General features: G+C 33.7%; 1 protein-coding gene and 1 long non-coding RNA gene across 2 annotated transcripts; both read right to left on the bottom strand.

Annotated features, from left to right (window-relative positions):
• Positions 1-734: 734 nt before the first annotated feature.
• Positions 735-5172, bottom strand: LOC131595514 (uncharacterized). Its single transcript, XR_009281913.1, has 3 exons — positions 3821-5172; positions 2459-3509; positions 735-2147 (listed from the first exon to the last, which is right to left on the bottom strand). It is a non-coding gene; the product is annotated as an uncharacterized LOC131595514 (long non-coding RNA).
• A 4619-nt stretch (positions 5173-9791) lies between these two features.
• Positions 9792-11235, bottom strand: LOC131595513 (uncharacterized). Its single transcript, XM_058867871.1, has one exon. The coding sequence runs from the start codon at positions 10934-10936 to the stop codon at positions 10364-10366; it is 573 nt and encodes a 190-aa protein (XP_058723854.1). The 5' UTR covers positions 10937-11235; the 3' UTR covers positions 9792-10363.
• Between the last annotated feature and the right edge of the window lie 431 nt (positions 11236-11666).

The raw sequence follows: 11666 nt of genomic DNA, 5'->3' as shown, positions 1-11666 counted from the left end.
GAGGTTGGAGCGAGGCGAGACCGAAAGCAGAGAAGAGGTTGAGGGATACGCCTTTTTCCGGTGGCATCGTTGTTCGATCGGAGAGGACGAGTTGATCATCGGAGATTGTTGAGAACGGTGTTGACGCCGTTTGAGGTCGAAGCAAGAGTAGAGAAGATGAGAGAGGTTCTGAGCCGCGTTGTTCACGGAGGTGGCCGGAGGGTTTCATCGGAGATGTCGCTGGAGAAGGAAGGTCCACCGCCGCGTTTTGAGAGAGGGAGAGAGTTTCTTTGTCAAGAATCCCGATCGTCACACACAGAGTAACCCTATTCCCCTCTTTCAATTTCCCTTTTTTTATTAATCTTTATTCTTCTTTTAACTTCTTTTTTAATCTGAAATAATAAAAAATCTGAATCATGACAACCTCTGGGCCTTGTTCCACGAAATGCTATATCTACCCCCCTTGGCCCATGTAGCACGCCTTTTTTGGCTAAAAATATGTACAAAAAAAAAGAGCTTTGGGCCATAACCTTCTGGGCCCTGTGCCTTGCTGATTGCACCATTGTGTAGGGTTTCGCACCCCTTGACTCCAAAGATATTAGATATTAATTTCTTTTTTTTTTAGATTTTTTCTTTCAAGTTTTTTTAGATATTAAAAACATAAAAAACCATTAAAATTTTGATAGATTTTTAGGTAATCGTTGACATAAAAAATGCAATAAAAAATATTAGTTTCTTAATTAGAGTTTAGGCTAGTTTAATTTTGACTTTTAATTGATTTCTTCATAAAAGCCCATAAAAATAGTAGGTTTTTTTTAGGTTAATTTTGACATTAAATTCCTTCATAAAACTCATAAAAAATAGTAGTATTTTTAGGTTAACTTTGTACTAATACTTGAATTGCTTCTCTTTATGCTTTTGTATCATTTTCATGCTATTTTTGTATAATTGTTGTGTAATGTTGTTACTTGTTTTGGCCACATTTTTGGCCTACTTTGTTAACACCATTTTAATGCTCCTTTTAGAATTTAGTCACCTTGTTAACATTAGACTTGTAGATTAGAATGACGTAGATTAGAGTTTAGGATTAGTTCCCTATTGCATTCTTTTTCTTTTCGATTTTTAAAATACTTAATAAAAATCGATGAAGATCATACCGTTGCTTTATTTCATGGTAGGAAAGAAATGATTGAGGCGTAGGCCTCGATGTATGTTCTTTCCTACTTAACGGAGAAGAAATGATTGAGGTGTGAAGCCTCGGTGTATTTCTTAACCGTTATTTAGAGAAACGATTGTGGCGTAGGCCTCGATGTGCATTCTCTAAATATTCACAAAAGAACTTCTTTTTGTATTCCTACTTAGCGGAGAAGAAATGATTGAGGTGAAGCCTCGATGTATTTCTTAACCGCTATTTAGAGAAACGATTGTGGCGTAGGCCTCGATGTGCGTTCTCTAAATATTCAAAAACAAACAAAAAACCCTTTTTGGTATGATCTAAGTCACAAATTAAAATCCCCATAAAAAACACCAACCAAAAACACTTCAAAAAACCTAATAAATGTTCAGACTTAAAACAAAAGTGAGGAAGTGATGCGAGACCTTGTAGTGGGTTCTCGTCATCATGGAATTACCCTTAAAAGATACAAACCAATCTCTTTTTCTCCTTTCTAAGGGCAAGTTATCTCCGCTCCATTGCATCCTAGGCTGTCCCCTTGTGCAAGAGCGCGAGCGTTAACTCCGCCCAACTAAAAAACACAAAAACAAACAGAAAATCGTGAGCCGAGCTACGGTAACTCTGATTCCTGAAAAGGATACGTAGGCAGCGGGGTAGGGCCCGTGCGAGTACAATTCTTTATTTTCCCTACATTTTGCATTCATTTCGCATTTAGACATAGACATAGTACACACCCATTAGATAGAAACAAACATAGGTGGATACCATCGAGTACGATGGGCGTGAGGGGTGCTAATACCTTCCCCTCGCGTAACCGACTCCCGTACCTTGATTCTCTGGTCGCAAGACCCTGTTCCTTCCCTTGTTAGGTTTTCTGATATTCCTTTCCCTTATGGGATAAATATATTGGTGGCGACTCTGTTCATTTTTCGCGAGCGTGCGACAACGTCGAGCACGAAATCGCTTAACCTCTTTGATATGTAGTCTATTAATACTGCATAATTAGTTTTAAATAATAGATCAGTACTGGTGTATAGTGATAAAGTATAAAGACAAAATTAGATAATTAAAATAGTTTTAACAAAATTTGTTACAATACTAACTTCTGGAAGAGTTAAAAATAATACTATCAGCTCTTCAAGCTATGCTAGTTGATGCAGAACATAATCAGTTAAAGGATCAATACAAACATCAATAAATTATTACAAAAGTTACTAAAGCAAAGTTATTGAAAAACTTACAAATAAGAACAGTTTAAATCAATCAGATCCAAAACTCAAATATAAAAAATAGAAATTTTCTTACCAAATTGCTTTCTCCACGAATATTATCCCCGTCAGTGTATCAATCAAAAGGACGTGTCACTCCAAATTTGAAATTTGCACATATAAACAACATCAGAAGAAAAAAGATAAAGTTAAAATCGAATCTGTTTCGGAATAGTAATCGTCGCCCGCCGCGAACCAACATCGACATAGTGTCTGAACTTCTTCACAACAGTCTCTAAACTTACATTTATTGTTGTTTTTGCACCTGCCATCATTAATATATACAACAAAAACAAACCAAAAAATTAGAATGGTTCAAGTAACACATGAATTGAAAAAGTACCCAAATAAAGAGAATTGATACCAAGCAACTGAGTGAGTTTTCAGATCTATAATAATAGTTTTAGATCTGTAATAATTAGTTCACATCCTGCAGTTTCTTCGTTATCTTACTCACCTAATAAGAATCATAACAATTACAACAAATATTATGAAAATGATAAAAAGTTCTCTGGTTAGTGCTTCTAAAATCAATTAGCCGGTTTAATTTTAAGGCCATACCTTGTTAGATTCAAAACTCAGCAGTAAAACTCGATCCAGTCTAAATCCTGAAAAACAAACCACAAAATCATGCAATCAACCACAAAATATTATTAACCATAGACAAACCCATTTATAACAAAAGCAAAACTACCGATTCAAAAGAAAAAAGGATTATCAAACCATAACAATATTCCTGAAACACATAAGTACTTATCCAAACAGATCCTGAGTTGCTTTTGAAAACCAACAATTCCATAATATGATTTTTCCAGTAGAGAAAGAACAGATTTGGCATCGAAAACACGTAATCACTTCAACTTGTTGATGTAGACGTCGAGCACGAAATCGCTTAACCTCTTTGATATTACATAAGTACTTATCCAAACAGATCCTGAGTTGCTTTTGAAAACCAACAATTCCATAATATGATTTTTCCAGTAGAGAAAGAACAGATTTGGCATCGAAAACACGTAATCACCTCAACTTGTTGATGTAGACGTCGAGCACGAAATCGCTTAACCTCTTTGATATGTAGTCTATTAATACTGCATAATTAGTTTTAAATAATAGATCAGTACTGGTGTATAGTGATAAAGTATAAAGACAAAATTAGATAATTAAAATAGTTTTAACAAAATTTGTTACAATACTAACTTCTGGAAGAGTTAAAAATAATACTACCAGCTCTTCAAGCTATGCTAGTTGATGCAGAACATAATCAGTTCAAGGATCAATACAAGCATCAATAAATTATTACAAAAGTTACTAAAACAAAGTTATTGAAAAACTTACAAATAAGAACAGTTTAAATCAATCAGATCCAAAACTCAAATATAAAAAATAGAAATTTTCTTACCAAATTGCTTTCTCCACGAATATTATCCCCATTAGTGTATCAATCAAAAGGACGTGTCACTCCAAATTTGAAATTTGCACATATAAACAACATCAGAAGAAAAAAGATAAAGTTAAAACCGAATCTGTTTCGGAATAGTAATCGTCGCCCGCCGCGAACCAACACCGACATAGTGTCTAAACTTCTTCACAACAGTCTCTAAACTTACATTTATTGTTGTTTTTGCACCTGCCATCATTAATATATACAACAAAAACAAACCAAAAAATTAGAATGGTTCAAGTAACACATGAATTGAAAAAGTACCCCAATAAAGAGAATTGATACCAAGCAACTGAGTGAGTTTTCAGATCTATAATAATAGTTTTAGATCTGTAATAATTAGTTCACATCCTGCAGTTTCTTCGTTATCTTACTCGCCTAATAAGAATCATAACAATTACAACAAATATTATGAAAATGATAAAAAGTTCTCTGGTTAGTGCTTCTAAAATCAATTAGCCGGTTTAATTTTAAGGCCATACCTTGTTAGATTCAAAACTCAGCAGTAAAACTCGATCCAGTCTAAATCCTGAAAAACAAACCACAAAATCATGCAATCAACCACAAAATATTATTAACCATAGACAAACCCTTTTATAACAAAAGCAAAACTACCGATTCAAAAGAAAAAAGGATTATCAATCCATAACAATATTCCTGAAACACATAAGTACTTATCCAAACAGATCCTGAGTTGCTTTTGAAAACCAACAATTCCATAATATGATTTTTCCAGTAGAGAAAGAACAGATTTGGCATCGAAAACACGTAATCACTTCAACTTGTTGATGTAGACGTCGAGCACGAAATCGCTTAACCTCTTTGATATTACATAAGTACTTATCCAAACAGATCCTGAGTTGCTTTTGAAAACCAACAATTCCATAATATGATTTTTCCAGTAGAGAAAGAACAGATTTGGCATCGAAAACACGTAATCACCTCAACTTGTTGATGTAGACGTCGAGCACGAAATCGCTTAACCTCTTTGATATGTAGTCTATTAATACTGCATAATTAGTTTTAAATAATAGATCAGTACTGGTGTATAGTGATAAAGTATAAAGACAAAATTAGATAATTAAAATAGTTTTAACAAAATTTGTTACAATACTAACTTCTGGAAGAGTTAAAAATAATACTACCAGCTCTTCAAGCTATGCTAGTTGATGCAGAACATAATCAGTTCAAGGATCAATACAAGCATCAATAAATTATTACAAAAGTTACTAAAACAAAGTTATTGAAAAACTTACAAATAAGAACAGTTTAAATCAATCAGATCCAAAACTCAAATATAAAAAATAGAAATTTTCTTACCAAATTGCTTTCTCCACGAATATTATCCCCATTAGTGTATCAATCAAAAGGACGTGCCACTCCAAATTTGAAATTTGCACATATAAACAACATCAGAAGAAAAAAGATAAAGTTAAAACCGAATCTGTTTCGGAATAGTAATCGTCGCCCGCCGCGAACCAACACCGACATAGTGTCTAAACTTCTTCACAACAGTCTCTAAACTTACATTTATTGTTGTTTTTGCACCTGCCATCATTAATATATACAACAAAAACAAACCAAAAAATTAGAATGGTTCAAGTAACACATGAATTGAAAAAGTACCCCAATAAAGAGAATTGATACCAAGCAACTGAGTGAGTTTTCAGATCTATAATAATAGTTTTAGATCTGTAATAATTAGTTCACATCCTGCAGTTTCTTCGTTATCTTACTCGCCTAATAAGAATCATAACAATTACAACAAATATTATGAAAATGATAAAAAGTTCTCTGGTTAGTGCTTCTAAAATCAATTAGCCGGTTTAATTTTAAGGCCATACCTTGTTAGATTCAAAACTCAGCAGTAAAACTCGATCCAGTCTAAATCCTGAAAAACAAACCACAAAATCATGCAATCAACCACAAAATATTATTAACCATAGACAAACCCTTTTATAACAAAAGCAAAACTACCGATTCAAAAGAAAAAAGGATTATCAATCCATAACAATATTCCTGAAACACATAAGTACTTATCCAAACAGATCCTGAGTTGCTTTTGAAAACCAACAATTCCATAATATGATTTTTCCAGTAGAGAAAGAACAGATTTGGCATCGAAAACACGTAATCACTTCAACTTGTTGATGTAGACGTCGAGCACGAAATCGCTTAACCTCTTTGATATTACATAAGTACTTATCCAAACAGATCCTGAGTTGCTTTTGAAAACCAACAATTCCATAATATGATTTTTCCAGTAGAGAAAGAACAGATTTGGCATCGAAAACACGTAATCACCTCAACTTGTTGATGTAGACGTCGAGCACGAAATCGCTTAACCTCTTTGATATGTAGTCTATTAATACCGCATAATTAGTTTTAAATAATAGATCAGTACTGGTGTATAGTGATAAAGTATAAAGACAAAATTAGATAATTAAAATAGTTTTAACAAAATTTGTTACAATACTAACTTCTGGAAGAGTTAAAAATAATACTACCAGCTCTTCAAGCTATGCTAGTTGATGCAGAACATAATCAGTTCAAGGATCAATACAAGCATCAATAAATTATTACAAAAGTTACTAAAACAAAGTTATTGAAAAACTTACAAATAAGAACAGTTTAAATCAATCAGATCCAAAACTCAAATATAAAAAATAGAAATTTTCTTACCAAATTGCTTTCTCCACGAATATTATCCCCATTAGTGTATCAATCAAAAGGACGTGCCACTCCAAATTTGAAATTTGCACATATAAACAACATCAGAAGAAAAAAGATAAAGTTAAAACCGAATCTGTTTCGGAATAGTAATCGTCGCCCGCCGCGAACCAACACCGACATAGTGTCTAAACTTCTTCACAACAGTCTCTAAACTTACATTTATTGTTGTTTTTGCACCTGCCATCATTAATATATACAACAAAAACAAACCAAAAAATTAGAATGGTTCAAGTAACACATGAATTGAAAAAGTACCCCAATAAAGAGAATTGATACCAAGCAACTGAGTGAGTTTTCAGATCTATAATAATAGTTTTAGATCTGTAATAATTAGTTCACATCCTGCAGTTTCTTCGTTATCTTACTCGCCTAATAAGAATCATAACAATTACAACAAATATTATGAAAATGATAAAAAGTTCTCTGGTTAGTGCTTCTAAAATCAATTAGCCGGTTTAATTTTAAGGCCATACCTTGTTAGATTCAAAACTCAGCAGTAAAACTCGATCCAGTCTAAATCCTGAAAAACAAACCACAAAATCATGCAATCAACCACAAAATATTATTAACCATAGACAAACCCTTTTATAACAAAAGCAAAACTACCGATTCAAAAGAAAAAAGGATTATCAATCCATAACAATATTCCTGAAACACATAAGTACTTATCCAAACAGATCCTGAGTTGCTTTTGAAAACCAACAATTCCATAATATGATTTTTCCAGTAGAGAAAGAACAGATTTGGCATCGAAAACACGTAATCACTTCAACTTGTTGATGTAGACGTCGAGCACGAAATCGCTTAACCTCTTTGATATTACATAAGTACTTATCCAAACAGATCCTGAGTTGCTTTTGAAAACCAACAATTCCATAATATGATTTTTCCAGTAGAGAAAGAACAGATTTGGCATCGAAAACACGTAATCACCTCAACTTGTTGATGTAGACGTCGAGCACGAAATCGCTTAACCTCTTTGATATGTAGTCTATTAATACCGCATAATTAGTTTTAAATAATAGATCAGTACTGGTGTATAGTGATAAAGTATAAAGACAAAATTAGATAATTAAAATAGTTTTAACAAAATTTGTTACAATACTAACTTCTGGAAGAGTTAAAAATAATACTACCAGCTCTTCAAGCTATGCTAGTTGATGCAGAACATAATCAGTTCAAGGATCAATACAAGCATCAATAAATTATTACAAAAGTTACTAAAACAAAGTTATTGAAAAACTTACAAATAAGAACAGTTTAAATCAATCAGATCCAAAACTCAAATATAAAAAATAGAAATTTTCTTACCAAATTGCTTTCTCCACGAATATTATCCCCATTAGTGTATCAATCAAAAGGACGTGCCACTCCAAATTTGAAATTTGCACATATAAACAACATCAGAAGAAAAAAAGATAAAGTTAAAACCGAATCTGTTTCGGAATAGTAATCGTCGCCCGCCGCGAACCAACACCGACATAGTGTCTAAACTTCTTCACAACAGTCTCTAAACTTACATTTATTGTTGTTTTTGCACCTGCCATCATTAATATATACAACAAAAACAAACCAAAAAATTAGAATGGTTCAAGTAACACATGAATTGAAAAAGTACCCCAATAAAGAGAATTGATACCAAGCAACTGAGTGAGTTTTCAGATCTATAATAATAGTTTTAGATCTGTAATAATTAGTTCACATCCTGCAGTTTCTTCGTTATCTTACTCACCTAATATGAATCATAACAATTACAACAAATATTATGAAAATGATAAAAAGTTCTCTGGTTAGTGCTTCTAAAATCAATTAGCCGGTTTAATTTTAAGGCCATACCTTGTTAGATTCAAAACTCAGCAGTAAAACTCGATCCAGTCTAAATCCTGAAAAACAAACCACAAAATCATGCAATCAACCACAAAATATTATTAACCATAGACAATTCCTTTTATAACAAAAGCAAAACTACCGATTCAAAAGAAAAAATGATTATCAAACCATAACAATATTCATGAAACACACAAATCTTGCAAATCAGAAAAATTAATAATTTTGTCTAAAAAAATCAGCACTTTAGTGTTAAAACTGACAACTATAAAATATAAAATAAAAAGCAGAAAAAAGTTCATAAATCTCCTCCTGGTGAACAAAAACCCTAACCACAACACCAGAACCCAAACTTTCACGATCTTAAATCCATTGCCGCCACCACAGATCTGAATGTTAAAACAGAATAACCTAAAAAAACATAGCAAATAGGTGGAAAAAATCTCGATTTGATGCATTTCTTCAACCACCAAATTCCTCGGCACTTTCACTTTTTCTGGCGTAACAACTTTCATCAAATCATCAGTAAATTTTTTAAAGAAGATGAAGAGATGGAAGATAAAGAAAGAAGAGGAATGGAGTGAAGAGATAAGAAAGATAGAAGAGGAATCGGCACAGTAGAGGGAGAGAAATTAAGTAGAAGATGAGGAGAATCGGTGTCTTCTTCGTCGTATGCAATTCAACTCCAACCACCACAGACAACAAAATCAAAACTCTGCCATGGAAGTGTTGGATCTGAAAAAAATAGTTCTGTTAATGAGTAAGAATTTTTTTTTTTGAATTTGAAAGAGAAACAGTTTGTGAAACTTTCGTAAAAGGAGTTGTTGTAAAACATAGTGTTGAATGTTTAAACTTTCGTAAAAGGAGTTGTTGTAAAACATAGTGTTGAATGTTTAAGCTATACACGTGGCTTAATATTGAGCAAAAAGGACATTTTGGTTTTTCAAGATCAGTTAATTTTTTTATATTATAGATTTCCGAAAAATGATAGGCTTGCACTGATTTTTGACATCTATTACGCATAAAGATGAAATATTTTGGGAGTCATTATAGCATTCCTCTTATGGAATCCAACTCATTTTAGAAAACTTTGATTTTGGCCAATTGCTTGGATGAAAGAATGGTGAATACGACAAGAAAGTTAAGACCCTACTCTTCCCAACGCCACACACTCTTCAACCTCATCTTCTGCAAATTCTACCACACATCAAATTAAGGATAATATTTTCCGTCTATCTTCATTTCTTCACAACCACCACAACATCACTTTATCCTTAACCAAAACACCATCTACATATATATTTTTTTATTTACTTAATAATTATCAAAATAGCCAAAACCAATAATCAAGTAATAATTTATGTACTAATTTGTTCTAAATAATAAAGTTGTGTTTTGCTTCCAGTTTATTTCATGAAGAGTAGTAAAACAACAAAGATACAATCTGAATCTGCTCAAATCTCCCTATTTAATTTTTATAACTTTACAATACAAAAGGGTTACAACAAACCTACAAGATTCTCGCAATTTCCAAATTCTTCAAAACGCACATACACTTCCGGAATTTACAAATCAACCCCCGTCTTCCTCCCATCCTTTCTTCTTTTTTATTTTTTCATTTTTTTCCCAATTCTAATTTCATATTACAACCTAAATTTTACCCTTAACAACCCATTAACAAGATCTTACATAATAAATCCCAATAACACTACTCCAAACTTTTAATAATTCACATTTCCGCCCCGAGTTTTTCCCCATATTTCAATTCAACCCTTCCGTTTAAAAAAATCACGGTTGGGTTAGAATTCGAAAAACGGGAGAGGGACGTAACGGGTAATAAGAAGATTCTAGATTAAGAAGAGAGACAAAATAGGAAGAGAAGATGAAAAGTCGACGTGGATATGGATATGACCCGAAACCCGGAAATGACCCGTTTCAGACTCATGCAATACGGAGGAGACGTCTCAGATCCCGCGTAGCGGAGTCGTCGACGGCCACCGGCGCAAACTTCCTCTGAAAAGACGGTATCGGAAGAGCGCTCGGCGACGGTGACATCGCGAACGCGGATCCGGCGTAAACTTCGCAACCGGTCTTGAAATCAACGATCCGGATCTGTTTAGGAACCATATTCGGGTCGGGTCCTAGTCTCTGTGTTCCGATGACAACCAAATCGTCACCTTCCTTCTTCAAACCCTCGCTGTTCATCTTCGAATCAAGCGATTCGCCTCTCCTGAGAATCATCACCTTCTCCATCACCAATTCACTACCTTTCGCAATCTTCAAATCATCGAAGCTAGGTCTTCTCTCACGTTTTCTTTGCTCCGGCCGAACAACTGGTCTCCGGTTAATCCTCCCGGAGTTTGTTGCGCCATAAAAAGTATTACTATTGCCATTTCCATAATTGTTATATTGATTATGGCAATTTCCATAAGTTCTTCGCCGGGAAAAACTCGCCGGAGGAACTCTGATGCGTTCATGCAAACAATCCTGTGGTAGCAAAATCTCGGTTCCCATGGTGAATGAAAAAAAATTCAAAAATTGTGAGAGGAAATGAAGAAAAAATAAGGTATGAGCGTTTAGATCTGAATAATGAATCAAAACGACGAAAGAAGCGTCGTTTTATTGGTGTTGTGTTTAGAATTATTATTATTCAGTTTATTTTAAATTATATTCTTCTCTGTTTGGTTTCTTCTCCTTCCTCTGAGAAGACAAGGAAGAGAAGAAGGGGGTGTTGATAGAAAAACTTTGGAAACAAGAAGAATAGAAATAAAGAAAGGATGAATTGAGGAAAATGGTTTGGTTATAGGAGGGAGATATATAGTAAAAGAGAAAGGAGACAAAGGTGGGGTTGGTATGGTTGATGGGTTTTTTTCCTACCGACTTTCGTGAGGAGAGAGAAAAAGAAGAGAGAGAAAGAAAGAAATGATTTTGAGTTTTGACAAGACAGATGGTGTTTGCTGATCGGACCGAGTCATTAACATTAACGTTTGAAGTGTAAACGTGGGACCCTAGAATAACGGTGGACGTTAGTGGACACGTTACTTTCGTCATCCTTTTTTGGTTTGGGTACAACCAAAGATGAGGTAAGATAACGGTGCCGTGTATTTGGGGTTAGTTGTCTTTTTCAATTGCCTTCTTTCCAGGAAATTATTGAGTTTGATTGGGGTCCACTTGATGTTGTTGGTGTTGGCCAATTGCTATTATTTGAGAATTTTGATTTTTTTTTAATCCGTAAAAAAACTAA

The sequence above is a fragment of the Vicia villosa genome, linkage group LG4, assembly GCF_029867415.1.
Source record: "Vicia villosa cultivar HV-30 ecotype Madison, WI linkage group LG4, Vvil1.0, whole genome shotgun sequence".
Taxonomy (NCBI): domain Eukaryota; kingdom Viridiplantae; phylum Streptophyta; class Magnoliopsida; order Fabales; family Fabaceae; genus Vicia; species Vicia villosa.
This window is presented reverse-complemented; position numbering and strand designations above follow the sequence as displayed.

Bases quoted from the DNA above. Each gene is read 5' to 3' on its own strand.
- LOC131595513 (XM_058867871.1), bottom strand. From the start codon at position 10,936: ATGGGAACCGAGATTTTGCTACCACAGGATTGTTTGCATGAACGCATC.